Below are 17374 nucleotides of genomic sequence, written 5' to 3'. Positions count from 1 at the left end.
TGAATGCCATTGTATTAGATAACAATATATGTCTAAAAATGGAATTTTTAAAATAAAGATAACATTCTGTTCAAGCAAAACATATCATTCATCAGTTTGAAATACTAAAACAATAGATTTATTAAAAATTAAACTATGACAAGGGTGGATGAACTACAGTAAGTGAAGAGAAATGATCCTGCATTCACACATTGAAGTATTCAAATACTTAAATGAACCGCTGCAGACTTACATCCTCCATCAGTGCAAACAATGGTCGCATCCCTGTTGCTTTCTATTTCAGGTGCTGATGCAGGCGACGCGCTGTTGCTATAGGAACAGCATCCCTAGCATCATTTATTGACACACTCCCTGCGCCGCATCTCATTGGTCGCTCAACTGGGGCTGTAACCATTCGCGCCGATGTTAAAAGCGGAAGTCCCGCCCACCTCACTCACCATTGCCTTATTAAGAACAGTGGGCGTGGCTTGTCGCACTCCTCCGCGCCCATTGAGCGCTAATAGCATCAATCCCGCTATAAAACTCCTATCCTTGAGCCGAGACTGTGTGGTCTGGCTTCAGAAGGTCTCCACCCGAGAGTATGGCGGTTGAGGATGCTGTAAGATGCAGAACAGTGTGCATCTTTTATTCTGGAATGCAGCAGCATCCTTAAGGATCGGAGGGGACGCGTGATGCCCTGTGTGTTCGGCGTTTTTATAGGCTAAAATGCACGTAAAGACCTCTGAGAGGCTTTTTAGAGGTTATTTCTTTAAGCAGCTGTCGGGTTCTGGCTCTTCTAGATGGTTACAGATGCCATGAAGTCCGCGCATTGGCTCTTTGCGCGCCTCTGTTATTTGTCTCTATGGTGAGTGTTGCAATCCAGCCAGCCATGGCTCCGCGTCTGCTCGACTTCTGCAATATTCAAGGCAAGTTTCCCGTCGCATCTGATCGGCTCGGACACTGTTAGCTGGTTCCATTACGCGCGTCACGTCGGTTCGGCTCGGTGCGCAATGCGCGAGTATAAGGTGGTGGTGCTCGGCAGCGGAGGGGTCGGGAAATCCGCTCTCACGGTCCAGTTCGTGACCGGGACCTTCATCGAAAAGTACGACCCGACCATCGAAGACTTCTACCGCAAGGAAATCGAGGTGGATTCATCGCCATCGGTGCTGGAGATCCTGGACACGGCCGGTACGGAGCAGTTCGCGTCCATGCGGGATCTCTACATCAAGAACGGCCAGGGCTTCATCCTGGTATACAGCCTGGTCAACCAGCAGAGCTTCCAAGACATAAAGCCCATGAGAGATCAGATCATCCGGGTGAAGAGGTAAGAGACGCGAGGCTTCTTCTTTGGCCAAAATCACTGCATTGTATTGCAATGATTGATGGAAATAGCATGGTATTCTTTGAGATACCGTACTTTTGAGGTAGCTCCCATGTTATTAGCACCTGGTACCATCATTTTTGACTAGTTGAACTCCATGATGTGCATATCATAGTATTTCTTTGAAGCACATTGGAGTACCTCATAATATTAACATACTATCACAGTGTTTTTTTCAATTTAAGACAAAAATCAATAAACTTACAGACATGTAAGTTTGTAGTGCCATGTTTTTGGATATGTACCATGGTAAATATTAAAGTAGCATGGTATTAGCATGTGATACTGTGAATTTACCATGATACTGCCACAATAGTTTTTTTGTAAAATCAAGATGAATAGCAATAAATCTACAGTAAACTATGGTATTACCATGTTTTTGTTCATGTACCATGCACATATTAATATACCATGGTAGCATGTGATACTATCATTTTATAAGCTCCTTTTTATGTCTTATATTGATATGATAATCATTCAGTACTATAGTATGGCATTACCATAATTGTACCATGATACTGCCACATTACTTTTTATAAATTCGAGATGAAAACAATAAACTAACAAAAGAAAATGGTATTAGCATGTTTTTGGACAGGTACCATGGTAAATATTGAAGTGCCATGCTATTAGCATATGTTACTGTCATTTTACCATTGTATTGCCACAGTACTTTCTTATAAATGCAAGGAAAAACAATAAACACTGAAAATTATGCATGTTTTTCGACATGTACTATGGTAAATATTGAAGTGCCATGATATTAGCATGTGATACTGTCAGTTTACCACGCTACAACCACAGTAGTTTGTTTTGTATGTGTTATAAGAATATGGTATCATTCTTTATAATATTACATAGGAGTACTGTATTTTACCATGGTACTGCTCAGTCAAGGAGTGTGTCTTCTCTGAGTGAGGTGAACTTTCCAAGTTTTTCCAAGTTAAGAACATGGAAGCACTTGAGTGAGTGAGTGGAATAATATGACGGTTAATAATAAGTCCAATGGGAGGCAGCGTCTGTTATAATCTTTCCATAGTTTGACCTGAGGCCTAGAAACAGATGCTGTATTGTTTGTTTTTTTTCCATATCAACTCTTAAAAGAGGTTTGAACGCATTGCTTTCACAAACAGAACAATTAAAAAGCGAGAGTGAGGTTAAGAACACAGAGACAAAAGATTCATCACTGTATCTGCAAAACCTGAAAGGCCTGCATTATCATGTCAGAACCTTGAGTGAGAAAAGCTTTTAAAAAGCTCTTATTTATGCACTTTTCACATATTGTCTTCTGGCATTCTCTGTCTATTCGGAGGTGTCTGGTTGATCGTGACAAATACAGTAACTGTTGCATTTGAATAGCAAAAGCACCCTTAAGCATTGCATGATGATGACATTATGAACAGTAGTGCAGCTAGTTACAGCAATGCGGTCAGTAATTGGCCACTTTACCACAGTAATCAAGTCATTTAAATATATATAATATATATATATATATATATATATATATATATATATATATATATATATATATATATATATATATATATATATATAATACACACACACACACACACACTTGACAGTTTTCCATGCAAAGTCTTGGACTGATTTGGTGCTAAATAGATTATAAAAAATGAATTAGCCCCATATTTAGTTATTTTTATACTGCATGTATGGGTTATTATGAATTATAGCAACTATGCATTTTATCCATCTTATTTCTACTTGCCAAATAAACAAATAAATTCATTATTAAATACATGAACAAATATTGATTGGAGATTAACTTATTTTACTCTATGTGAATAAAATGTGCTGAGCGATAAGAGTCATGAAACTTGCACAGCTCTGTGAAACCACTTAAATAAAATTGCCTTAAATAAACACATAAATCGAGTCTGAAGGAAGCTTGAAATTCCTGTGGAAATTCCCTTCTTTAAACACACTCAGGATGGACACACATTTTTTGCAGCTTTATCTCTCGCATTATGAATTGAATTGGCACCGTTTATGCCAGAACCTGCAAAAAATTTCTAAACCTCTGGCACAGGTTGTTAATCTGCAGGAGGAGGCAGATACATGCTGAGACGGCTGATGATAACTACAGTAACGCTGGTGAGATTTGCACACTCACCAAAATATAAATGAGATTGTGTGCTGGTGGAAGCCAAAGAAACATCACAACTGCATTAGCGCACTGTAACCCAAAGGCTCGCTTGACTTTTGGCAGCGAGACCCTGAGAAGAGGAAATGTGGGTGGATCCATCGGTCATCTGCTTTCTATCTAATGCAAAACACTCTATAATGAATTTAGATTAAAAACACACATCTTCGTAATCAATTTAGCTTCGGCAGGTGTTTAAAATAAATATAACACTGCCCACACACAATCTGTGCACTGTTTCACATAATCTGCGATACTAAATGTGCAATTCTGTGAAAAGCATTTACATATTGTAAAAATGTGTTAAAATTATGCTAATTGGTATCTAAAAGCATTATCAGTTTAATCTGAAGATGTGTAAATGTGTTAATGACATTCAGACTACATGCAGTTTGATATAACTTACACATTAATATAATAAATGTTATTTACTGTATCTCTTCTCACGAAGACTGCATTTATTTGATAAAATACAGTAAAAATGGTGAAATATTATTTCAGTTTAAAATAGCTGTTTTTTATGTGAATATATTGTTAAGTGTAATTTATTCCTATGATCAAAGCTGAATTTTCAGCATCATTACTCCAGTCTTCAGTGTCACATGATCCTTCAGAAATCATTCTAATATGCTGATTTGCTGCTCAAGAAACATTTCTGATTATTATCAATGTTAGAAACAGTTGTGCTGCTTCATATTTTGGGGGAATCTATGATACATTTTATTTCAGGATTATTCGATGAATTGAAAGTTCAAAAGAACAGCATTTATTTGAAATAGAATCTTTTGCAACATTATAAGTGTGTTAACTGTTACTCCAAACTTTTGAATATATATGTATAAGAAACATTGTTAAGAAGAAATAAAGCAATTCTTGGCATATTAAAGTGTGTTGCTAACTCACACCTGTTAATTGCTTTACAGTATTTTTCTATTTATATCTAATTGAATATAGGTGCATTTAATGCAACACATATACAGCATGTCTTATGACACCCTTGTAAAGTAAATGTTGCGTTCATAGATTGGATGATGGTGTAACTGCCTCCCGCGAGACCTTGCTTCTTGGAAGATGAGATTGTGTTCCTGAGGGAAACCTGCTGTTTGTGCCCATAGATATTGACATTTAACACTCATCTGAAATCAGTTTTGCGGGAGTGTTTCTGCTATTCTCATAGCTCCGAAACACATGGAAAAAACGCGTCATGGAGAGTCTGGAGAGAGTGTGTAGGGAAGGCCGCTGAAGATCATGATTGCTTTTTAACCTGCTCCAATTTGCTGCTCGCTCCGCTGCACCGCTGTGACCGCGAGCAAAGCTGCGGCGCATTAACATGAAGTCATCTGTCTTCATTTGTGTTTCATTCTGAAGAGAAGATTTACTCTATTTCCGTACACCGAGAGGGTGATAATGTTTGTTGTACGACTTTAAAATTGGTTTGGCTACTTTTCTACCTTTTACTTAAATTGTGACCTTTTATTTGATGTAGCACATGTATTTTCACATCAGTTCAGGTACTTTATACTGTGTTTAAAGATTACCTGTTTTGCCCTTTTACAAAGTCTTGATTTGTTTTTGGGTACTAACAGAATAGGTTTTCATGCTTGAATTAAACACATTTTTTACCTATATTTGTCATTGTTGCAGCTCCTCTCTTCCCAGTCTGTCAGTAACGCTCTGTTTAGTTCCTGTCTCTATGAAGCCCCTCCTTCTGAAAAGCACAATGTGCTGTGATTGGTCAGCTGGATCAGTGTGTTGTGATTGGTCAACTGCTTCAAGTGTGTTTGGGAAATGTCACGCCCCTACCATAATCGCGAGTTTCAACACTACTAACTAAGGCTACGGTCAGACTGTCAATCCAAATCCGATTTTTGTGATTGAAATCAGATTTAGCAAGTGTGAACGGTCAGAAATCACATGAAATGCGATTTTTAAAATCCGTTTTGAGCTAAATTCATATGTGTTTTGAAATACTATTCAAATAGCATTTCTGGAAATCTGTTTCAGTCTGACTGCTCTGATTGGATTTGTTATGGTTTATGTGACTTTCTCACGCCACGTAAAACGTAAACATCAGACGTTGTTATAGGAAACATGCTGAAAGTCGCTGCAGTTGTTGTTTTTGTTGTATGCCTACCAACGCAAGCCGTTGCCATAGAAACCAATGCAGATATTCTGGAAAATGAAGAGCGACATGGACACAAAATTAGGAACTAAACGACTGCGATACACAATGTTGGCAACAGTATTTTTACATCAGATTCCAACCGGATACACTAATAATCGGATTTGGACCAACAGAATGTAGCCTCATCCAGGCCCTGCACCTTTATTCTAAGTATGCCTTGGGCAGGAATTATTTAAATGAGGAATATTGTGATGTGTTTGTTCCTGGAAGAAAACTCAAGACTACAATGGTGGCGTTTCAGGGAGTTCAGAAACAGTGCGCACTGATGTGGAGTAATGTTGTCAAAAGTATTGACTTGGTACCGAATTTGTTATTTTTGAAATTTTGAAAGTCAGCACTTTTAATGAAATTATAAAAATGTCACAATGCCAGCATTTCCTCCTAGCATTTTGAGTGCTGTTGAGATTCTTAAACACCTCTGATTGGCCATTGTGCTCACATGCTCAAAAGATATGTCTGTGATTGGCTACAATGATCAATGATTCAAAAACATGTAAATAGTCACCTTTGAAGTTGTTTATGGAGCACTTACACAGATACACACGGGAGTGTTTGAAAGCAGGCGTCTATCAGTGGATACATCTATCGGCAGATATGTTTTCAAACACTTCCATGTGCTTTCAAACGCTCCCGTGCGCTGATCACTGTAGCCAATCACAGACATATGTTTATGAATTCTCTCAACAGCACTTAAAATGCTAGGGGGAATATTTGGCATCATCACATTTTTAAAATTTCAGTACCAGTTTGGTACCGAAGTCGGTACTTTTGACAACACTAATATAGAGAATAACTCCCTTTGGAGGGACTTTGTAACTTTGCAGAGCTTTTACTTGCTCAACCAACAAAGAACGATGAACGGTGAAAAGTTTAATAGGTACTCTTTACGTCACATAATTTCCTTTATATATTGGCCTTTTGCTTTTGTATTTTCGGCTTTTCAACTATAAACATGCTTCCACAAAAACAATTTTGTCATCAGTTATTTGCCCTCACATTATTCCAAACCTATATGATGTTAAAGGTGCCCAAGAATGCTTTTTCACAAGATGTAATATAAGTCTAAGGTGTCTCCTGAATGTGTCTGTGAAGTTCAGCTTTTTTTTTATTAATTTTTTTAACTGCCTATTTTGGGGCATCATTAACTATACACTGATTTTGGCAGCGCGCCACCCCTTTAATTCACCTGCTCTCTGCCTCAAGAGCTCTCGACTATATTACAGTGCATTTACAAAGTTCACACAGCTAATATAACCCTCAAATGGATCTTTACAAGATGTTCGTCATACATGCTGTATGCATGCTTCGAATTATGTGAGTAAAGTATTTATTTTGATGTTTACGTTTGATTCTGTATGAGTTTGATAGTGCTCCGTGGCTAACGGCTAATGCTACACTGTTTGAGAGATTTATAAAGAATGAAGTTGTGTTTATGCATTATACAGACTGCAAGTGTTTAATAATGAAAATAGAGACGGCTCTCGTCTCCGTGAATACAGTAAGAAACGATGGTAACTTTAACCACATTTAACAGTACATTAGCAACATGCTAATGAAACATTTAGAAAGACAATTTACAAATATCACTAAAAATATCATGATATCATGGATCATGTCAGTTATTATTGCTCCATCTGCCATTTTTTGCTGTTGCTCTTGCTGGCTTACCTTGTCTGTGCACAGATCCAGACGTTAAAACTGCCTTTCCTTGTCTAATTCCTTGAACATGGGCTGGCATATGCAAATATTGGGGTCATACATATTAATGATCCCGACTGTTACGTATTTTCCGGAAGTCTTTTAAACAAATGAGATTTATATAAGAAGGAGGAAGCAATGGGGTTTGAAACTCACTGTATGTCTTTTCCATGTACTGAACTCTTGTTATTAAACTATGCCGAGGTAAATTCAAATTTTGATTCTAGGGCACCTTTAAATATAATATAGTAGTGTTGATTTTGATTCATTACAGTGAATCAAATCTTTTGATTCAATTCACTAAAAAGATTTATTCAGCGACCCTTTCGCTAGGTTACATTATTTGACCAGTAGGTGGCAATCATTGAGTCTTTATGATTGTTGATTCAGATTCAACAGATTGTTTCATTATTTATTATAATGTGCATGTTTACTAAGAGACTTGAGAAACACTGTTTAAGCATTTGATCTGTTTTTTTTTTCTTTTTTTTCCCATTTAGTTTCCATTTTTTAATAATATTTATTTTATTTCTATAGCACCTTTCATAAATGAATGCAAACAAGTAAAAATCAGGTCAAAACAAACCAATGAAGGAAAACGATCCACAGGTGAAACTGATAATCAAACACAGGAAACAGAACTAAACAAATCTAATCTTTTGATGTTATTTTGTCTATCCTCTTCTAGCAGTTTAGTTTCTGAGCATTGTGTCTTGTTCACTCAGTTTGGACTTTATTCAGCCAATTCTGCTTTTAATTTCTGACAGACCTTTTTATTTTGGGAATCTTTGGAAACAATGTTCCCCTCTTTGTTTTCATTAACAACTAGGTTTCTTTGTTTCACTCTGAATCAGCATGTGGCCTGACCAGCATTTATGGCCAAAAGCATCCCAGCATGCATTGCTTCCAGCAGGGTCTCTGGAGACATCACATCTGTTTTTGTGTTCCTAAGCACCGGGGGTCGAACCGTTACTGGGCAACTGCGCCGGCGAGGCCTTCAATGCGATGGACGGAGCAATGCAGCCGTCACTTTTTGACAGACGGACAGTGAAATCATGTGTTTTAAATCCCTCAGTGCTGCATCATAGTTAGACTGATCACATTTCACCCTGTGGCAAATTCTCGAAACAATTCCACTGTATAAATTGCATTAGGCACTTTTTTTTAACCTGACTTGCTTAATTCCTGTAGTGAATCATGCTAAAACAACACCAATAAACTTTTGCAGTTTCCATCATTAGAGTGCATTATTAATCTATTGGATGCAGTGCGTTTGATTGTAAATTACCCTGTGTGGTTCATTTCACTATCAGTCAAATGCTTGTGCCGTGACGCCTGGTTTCAGGCAATAAGCAATGCATGCACACAGTAGCATGAAAGAATAATTAGCTATTGAGCTGCTGTCAGATGCTAAATTGGTAAATGCACCTTGTCATCTGCATCTGCAGCTCATGGGTTCCATTATAATCGCTGCATGACATTCGGTCAGTGCTTTAAGAGCAGATGCTCATGCTTCAATGATCCTCTAATAAATGTTGTGGGTCATGAAGGCTTGTGCTTCGTTAGATTCCAGGGTAATTACATTCACTTAACTAGTGCTGCTATGTTTGTTATCTTGTCACTGTATTAAATTATTTTAATCACTTAGACATTAAGATGATAATGCATGGCGTGACATTTTGGAAAATGTCACCAAGCAACATTAAGAAACTGAATGAGAACCAGTTTGTGGTGAATCACAACAATATATATATATATATATATATATATATATATATATATATATATATATATATATATATATATATATATATATATATATAGACACACACACACATACACATACATTAATAATATTTTAATTACTTTAACATACATAATAATCTAGTTGTAATTAATATATATATATTAATATAATAATTAATTAATTAATGTAATTAATATAATATATATATATATATATATATATATATATATAAATAAATTGAATATTATATGTAATTTAGCATTTTAAATGTCAGCTAAATTACATATAATATTCAATTTCTTTATATAAATATATATATATAATTAAACAAATTAAAGTAATGTAATATATATATATATATATATATATATATATATATATATTAAATAACTTAATTAAATATTTTAAATTAATTAAAATATATGTATAAATTGAATGTGTATATATACATATATATATGTATATATATATATATATATATATATATATATATATATATATATATATATATATATATTATTATTAAATCATTTTAAATAAATAAAAGTACAATTAGAATATTATGTACCTATATAACTGTGTGTGTGTGTGTGTGTGTGTGTGTGTGTGTGTGTGTGTGTGTGTGTGTGTGTGTGTGTGTGTGTGTGTGTGTGTGTGTGTGTGTGAATATATATGTATATATCATTTTTTGTAGACATTTATATAACATAATTATTATAATTAAAATAATGCAGGAAGCTTTCTTAGAGCACCTATGAAACAAAATGAAGAGCAAAAGGCACACATCAATTCTATATGTGTATTTTGTCCTTCTACTGAGTTGTTCTGCCACTGAGACTGATGGGAAATTTGTTTTGGGAAAAGTAGTTTAGTTGCTCAAACATGTCACTTCATAAACTGGCTAAATCAGTAGTTGTTTTCTCAGCCAGCTTTATTGATATTCTTCATCAGCAGTACATAAAAAAGCACAAACTAAATGCACGACATGTCAGCATTCAAAAGAACAATAATTCTTTTGTTGTCATGCTTTCAAATTGAAAAGTCTGCGTTTCTCACTGCTAAACATATCATTGTGTTGGCGCTCATGTGAGCTCATCTTGTGAACGCCATCATGTACATGAGCTGAAGCAGCATATGGTTATATGAATATGACACAAACCATCCCAGACCTCAAACAGGCGTCTAACTCCAGACTTTAGACTTCCCTTGTGTCAGTCAGTCTATAAATAGCGGTTCTCCTGCATGCCACCAATAGATGACATTTCATCTGTTGTGCTGCTTACCTCCCACTCACCATTCACACCTCTCGCCCCACGACAACGTCCCGCTAGTGTTACAAGGTATATTAGCTGAGGCTGGTGAAATGCTAGATGGAATAACATGATGTGAATGATGCTGGTCATGCTAAATGCCATTGCAGCACGAGATGTTATTGTTTGGTGCTTCATAAATAATGCTGAACAGTGTCATTGAGTGAGTCCTGAACCCCTGCTGTCATCTCTGAAACCCCTGCTCCTGTTAAACATGCCTGTTGACATTTACTATGTACAGAATTGCAGTATTTACATCGTGCAACTATAATGCAAAATTCATTTTTACATGGTGTTTGAACATAAATGTGTGTTTGCAGTGTGTGTAGCCTACACATCCACCCTATAATGGTAAAAATTCCCTCGACATTCTTCTTTTTTGTTAATCCCCATATATCATAAGCAATGTCTCACAACAAGCTGTTTGCAGATTGTAGCTATCACAAATGCTTAGGCCCCGCCCATGACTGCTGACTGACTCTTCCCTATTAGCATAGACCCCGCCCTGAGTGAGCTGTACACAGTCCGCCATGTTTATCTCCTCGCCAGATCATTTAACAGCAGCATTCAAGTAAGACTTGTATTCTTATTAAAGCTACTAAAGCACACTGTGCGATTTTGGCCACGATTTGGTCGTCTGAGAAAAACTTTGAGCCGTGATCAAAATTAACGCTAGTGATGTCTTTATTAGCCGCCATTTTAGTCCCGCGTGTAATGCAGCTCACTGTCGTGTCATTTAACGTGGCTTAACTGTCGCACATAAACGACTGACATAAATGACAGCTGAGATCCCACAGTGTGACATGAGGATCACGAACGTATACAGTCTGACAAGCAACAATCGTAAAGGACTATTATAAATCGCACAGTGTGCACCCGGCTTAAGTTATTGAGTCAAGAGCGGTGAGGGATTTTCTGTTTTTCTTTTGTGGTTTCATTCAGATTAACAGCACTGTATATTACGCTGTTGTCACTTTAATACACAGATCTAATACACACATGCAATTTCTTTACTTGCTGTTTACATTCACAGACATAACTGACTGTGTCTGTGAACTTTGTGTGTATTTGACAGTTTAAGAGCAATAACACGTGAAAGAGAACTTAGTTTGATACTCACAGGAAGCGCCACCTGACATCCAGCTTTCTGTGTGCGTGCTTCAGATATGTGCGCTCAGAAAATCATATATCAGAAGTTTGGCTGTAAAACACATACAGATAATAAACTTTCATGATGATGAAGAACTGGTCACGTGAGGGTGACCGCGATACAGATGATACTCAGAACCAAACAGATGTTTTGTTAGTTTGTGGTAGAGTATCCGAGGCAAGAGCTGTAAAGGCTCTGCCCCCTTCTGGAAAGTGGGGCGGGGAACAGCAACTCATTTGCATTTAAAGACATATGCACGAAAACAGCATGTTTTTCCTTTTTGGGAGCTCCTACTTTAGAGAAGGTTCTAAACCAGCACTATAGGAACTATCAGTGAAGTAAGTGTATGTTGAACGCACGCAAAACACCGGCACCCAACATTTTTTTAAAAACCATGTTCACACAGTTTATAGCCTAAATATTTACTCCACAAGCTAACTCTACGAACATGAAAAAACAATGATAGACGGACCTCTCGATCAAAGGAGAAAATCCAACGCAACTTTGAGGGGACCAAATGAAACATGATTATGTATTTCTGCTCAGCTAGTGACATTGGACATCAACCACACTGCAAACGCCAATTTTTTTTTTTTATCATATACTGTCTTCTTTCTTTGTATAACAGTTCTATCTAATAACATATTAGACAGGCTGGTAAACAAATCATGAGCTAATGAAGACGGAGAAAGAGAGCGCTGTGTGCACAGGCTCTAGCATTCTCAGCGCCAAAATAAAGGTCCACTGCGCCATCAAAATAAAAGTCACAACAACAAGCGCAGTTTACATCACTTCATACACTGTGTGCAGAATTATTAGGCAAGTTGATTTTCTGATCATATTTTTTTTCCAAGCACATTTTACCAATTCCAATCCACATCAATCTTAATAACTACTATTAATATTGTTTTTAATCATTTATAAGTGATATATAATTGTTCATGAAGGCTGGAAATGAAAAATGCCCTATATTCAGGTGTGCAGAATTATTAGGCAGGTTTTCTTTTACAGAAAAAATGAGCCAAAAAAGAGATTTAACTCAGACTGAAAAGTCTGAAAAATTATTAAATACTCATGAGAAGGACGCAATACTAATGTAATACTAGAAATTGCAAAGTTAAAGCATGACCATTGGACAGTGAAATGCTCATTGGGTCAGCGGGGTCATACAAAAACAGCTGGAGAAGAAAAGACTCGTTAACTGCAAAATAATTAAGAATTAAGGTGAAGAATTAAGTGTGAAACCATCAGGAACCCTTTAGTCTCCAGCGCCACCATTTTTGAAGAATTTATCTTCCAGAATCTGGCAGTAAGTTTTGGAAGATCATTTAGTCCATCTCTGCAAGATGGACATTTCAGGATAAGAGATGGACTAAAAGTGAACTCCCACACCTTACTGCCAGATTCTGGAAGATAAATTCTTCAAACAGTGGTACAAGAGGATGTGGTGCTGGTCCTTCAGGAGTCACTCTCAAGCTGTCTGTCTATAAGGCCTATAAAAACCCAGTCTTCATGTACTTTATAACACTTCAGCTTGTGATTCTTATTAAGAGCGGGTCATTTTTTAGGATTCTTCACCTAACCTAAGTCTCTGAGATCCTGACACCTCACACTTCTGAAGACTCCAGGTAGGTTTCAGTACTGGGAAATGGTGGCGCTGGAGACTAAAGGGTTCCTGGTGGTTTCACACTTAATTCTTCACCTTAATTCTTAATTATTTTGCAGTTAACGTCTCTTTTCTTCTCCAGCTGTTTTTGTATGACCCGCTGACCCAATGAGCATTTCACTGTCCAATGGTCATGCTTTAACTTTGCAATTTCTAGTATTACATTAGTATTGCGTCCTTCTCATGAGTATTTAATAATTTTTGACTTTTCAGTCTGAGTTAAATCTCTTTTTTGGCTCATTTTATCTGTAAAAGAAAACCTGCCTAATAATTCTGCACACCTGAATATAGGGCATTTTTCATTTCCAGCCTTCATGAACAATTATATATCACTTATAAATGATTAAAAACAATATTAATAGTAGTTATTAAGATTGATGTGGATTGGAATTGGTAAAATGTGCTTGGAAAAAAAATATGATCAGAAAATCAACTTGCCTAATAATTCTGCACACAGTGTAGTTCCTACTGGCGGTGCAAATGCAACCAGGAAAACGGCCCTATACTGGCTATGTTCCTTGAACTACCCGGTGTGAAAGCCCCTTTATATTACATCTTGTAAAAGAGGCATATTAGGTCCCCTTTTAAAAGAAGTTTCTTCTGCTCACCAAGGCTGCATTTATTTGAAATACAGAAAAAAACTGCAAAAATTTTGAAATATTATTACATTTTAAAATAGCTGTTTTATATAGCCTACCTAAATTTCTAAGATCGTCTGATCCCTAAACTATCCATTTAAGAGTCTTGAGTGATGAAAAAGAGCAGTAATGTTTTCATCTCACAGCCATTGAGATGTTCACTTGCTGTTGTCTTCATCACTCTCTACAGTCACTATGATCTTCCTCCTCTTTTAATTAGAGCTGATCAAACCGATACTCCTCCACTCTCTGCATTAAAGGCTGGGAATGGGTTTCCATGACTCAGCTGGTCTGATGAGCCGTGGGCCGAGCGCCCGACACCCCTGGACACACACTTCTCTAAAGAGACTCGTTTTTCACCAGGGTCTGACAGATCAATAGCTCTGACTCAGAGTCTGTGGAGGGAATGATTCACAGTGTTAGACGCATCCTGAGCCTCTTATTGGACGTCCAGGATCACTACGGTCAGTGCCACACAGCTAGTGTGTCATTGGGAAGAAGACAAATAAATTTACGTCATATTTAACGATTTTGACCTCTGGTATCGGATGGTGGTTCGATAACTGGAGTGAATTGCTCTCATATTAACTCAATCCATCTTGGTCAAGAAAACACATTGAACGGTTTCATCTGGAGCAAATTATTCATTATTTATTGGTGCATTTTACCAATGATGATTATTTTGGTTGAAAATAGTAAATAAATTGTTGGATTTACTTTGTGTTATCATCAGCATTATGTAATTTTCAGTATACAGTGAAGCTAATTTTCCGTTTTGCATCCACTTGAAATTAAGTGAAAGATATGTTTCCAGTTTCTCATCTTCTGTCATCCAATGTATAGATTGTATTGTTATTATTACTATTATTCTCATAGCAACATATTAACTAACATGAACTAACATTGAGCAATACATTTTGTTATAGTATTTATTAATCTGTGTTTATGTTAGTTAATAATAATAGAGTCGTTCATTGTTCGTGTTCACTGCATTAACTAATGTTTGCAAATACAACTTTTTATAATGTATTGGTAATGTAAACAAAGATTAATAAATGTTGTAGAGGTATTGTACATTTTTAGTTCATGCTAACTAATGTTGTTAACTAATGTTAACTAATTAAAAACTTTCTTGTAAAGTGTTACATTATTATTTATGTATTTGTTTAGGGACAATTCACAATATATATACTGTGACTGTATTAGCTTAAAGCTCGATTTCATTGCCTTATGGGATAGTAAAGTGTCCATCATATGTACACTTCAGAATTTCAGGTCATCCAGGTACTTTTTGCCTACTCTTTTTTGAAAGCTGTGAATTCAGACATACTTCTTACACATACACAAGTATGCTATTTCGGATGCAGCCTGTGAATTGTTTTGTCAACTGTAGACTCAACCAATGACATTAGTTTGGGGGCGGAACTATCCGTTTGCCTGACCAATGGCAGACACGAGCAAAAGGTGCAGGAAACCTGTTCGGAAACAACTGTTACTTCTTGCATTTAGTGCTAAAAAAATGCCACATTTAACCTTTGAATTGTCATTTTGTGTTGAAGCTTCTGCTCATTATCGTGTCATGTGCATTCACAGGTATGAGCGTGTGCCCGTGATTCTCGTGGGAAACAAGGTGGACCTGGACAACGAGCGTGAGGTTTCGTCGAGCGAGGGTCAAGCTCTAGCTGAAGAATGGGGCTGCCCGTTCATGGAGACATCAGCCAAGAGCAAAACCATGGTGGACGAACTGTTCTCAGAGATAGTCAGGCAGATGGACTATGCCTCTCAGCCAGATAAAGAAGACCCGTGCTGCTCCTCCTGCAATATACAATAACCCCTCGCAATCAGCATCGACATGGGCTTTTCACAGGGGTCTGAAGGGCGTCTACACACTAAAGAACGCTGCCAATCCATTAATTTCAATTGGAATGGTGCAATGCAAAAACATGCATAAAAAAATGTTGCACCGTGAAAACAAAAGTTACAAATATTGAACTTTTAGACAACTCTAAAATCCATTTATTTCCATGGGAATGCTGCATTGCAAAGATGTAGATAAAATATGCAAGGGTTTGCAAAAGCTGTGCAAACAAATGTTGAGAATATGTAACTTTAAGCAATGCTGCAAATCCATTGATTTCAATAGAAATGGTGCATTGCAAGTAAGCAATAAGGTATGAGAGGCTGTGCTATATCGTGAATAAGTCATGCAACGCCCTTCGCATTGCAACCCCTTCAGCCGTGACTTATTCCTGATACAGCACTAGCCTCGAGTACCTTATTGCTTTTATAAAATGGTTACTACACAATACATTTTAGTGCTACTTTCATGAAGTAAACTTTCACTAAAAGCTTTCCTTCCGCCAGAATAAATAGTCCCTGACCGTGAGCAGCAACAGAAGTTACATTATTACACCATTAGATGGCGGCAAAGACTTTCTTTATGAGTGTGTCAGTCAGTAGCGAAGACTTTTACATTGAAAAGACACAACTGACAGGAACTTACCATTTTGTAAAAAAAGATAAAATACGCAAGGGATTGCGAAAGCTGTGCAAACAAAAGTTGAGAACTGTTACTTTTGGGCAATGTTGCAAATCCATTGATTTCAATGGGAATGTTGCTTTGCAAAGACATAGTTAAAATACGTAAGGGTTTGCGAAAGCTGTGCAAACAAACATTGAGAAATGTAACTTTTAGGCAATGCTTCAGATCCATTGATTTCAATGCTGCTTTGCAAAGACGCACATGAAAAATGAAAAAAAAAATTTGAGAAAACACATTTTTCGCATTCATTGAGCTCTTGGAATCTCAAGGAGGCGGGTTCGAGTTCAGTTTTGCAAATCCGGTTTGCTGCATTCCCGCTTATGACCCCATGTTTCCTGCACCTTCGAAACGGATCGCAAAACGCAGCTTTCTTTAGTGTGTAAACGCCTTAATCAAACACAATTATTATAAATGAATCGACAAGAAACTGTAAAAAAAAAGGTCAAAGGGGTTATAAAAATGCACCATACTTGAGTCTTTCTTTTCTCCGCATGTTTTCAACACTTTCATTCTAAGTTTGGCGCTGTTCGTAAGAGACTCGATCGACCATTTAGTTTGCACATATAGAACCTGATGTCTTAAACTGCCATTACTTAAATAAAGAGCCAGAATGACCTAGTTTTGTTCTTCCAAACGGCCCACTGTCGGCGAAGGTGACGTTTCCTCCGAGGGACTATCAGACATCTGGGTTTGAAATGTTCATGAGGGGATCTATGTGTGTGCAGGTGTCCCGTTGCAGTGGCGAGGGGCTTTACTTTGAGCGTTTGAGAGACATTTTCTTTGAGGAAGCCAAATAGGATCCTGAGAAGCACTTTTCTTTTGTAATGTTGTGTCCATTTTGATTTATGAAACTGCTGGGAATATTCAGCTGATTATGTTGTGGTTTTTAATTAGCACCTCGATATAGAATGTTG

General features: G+C 37.0%; 1 protein-coding gene across 1 annotated transcript; it reads left to right on the top strand.

Moving 5' to 3' along the window:
• The first annotated feature begins 308 nt into the window (after positions 1-308).
• rap2ab (RAP2A, member of RAS oncogene family b) lies at positions 309-16164 on the top strand. Its single transcript, XM_067402963.1, has 2 exons — positions 309-1303; positions 15512-16164. The coding sequence occupies exons 1-2, from the start codon at positions 990-992 to the stop codon at positions 15747-15749; spliced, it is 552 nt and encodes a 183-aa protein (XP_067259064.1). The 5' UTR covers positions 309-989; the 3' UTR covers positions 15750-16164.
• Positions 16165-17374: the final 1210 nt, after the last annotated feature.

Source organism: Chanodichthys erythropterus, chromosome 12, assembly GCF_024489055.1.
Source record: "Chanodichthys erythropterus isolate Z2021 chromosome 12, ASM2448905v1, whole genome shotgun sequence".
NCBI lineage: Eukaryota > Metazoa > Chordata > Actinopteri > Cypriniformes > Xenocyprididae > Chanodichthys > Chanodichthys erythropterus.
Note: the sequence above shows the minus strand (reverse complement) of the source record. Positions and strands in the feature narration are given on the sequence as shown.

Excerpts from the sequence above, each read along its gene's own strand:
- rap2ab (XM_067402963.1), top strand. The coding sequence starts at position 990 with ATGCGCGAGTATAAGGTGGTGGTGCTCGGCAGCGGAGGGGTCGGGAAA. Across the intron at positions 1,304-15,511 it reads CAGATCATCCGGGTGAAGAG|GTATGAGCGTGTGCCCGTGA; the intron begins GTAAGAGACGCG and ends GTGCATTCACAG.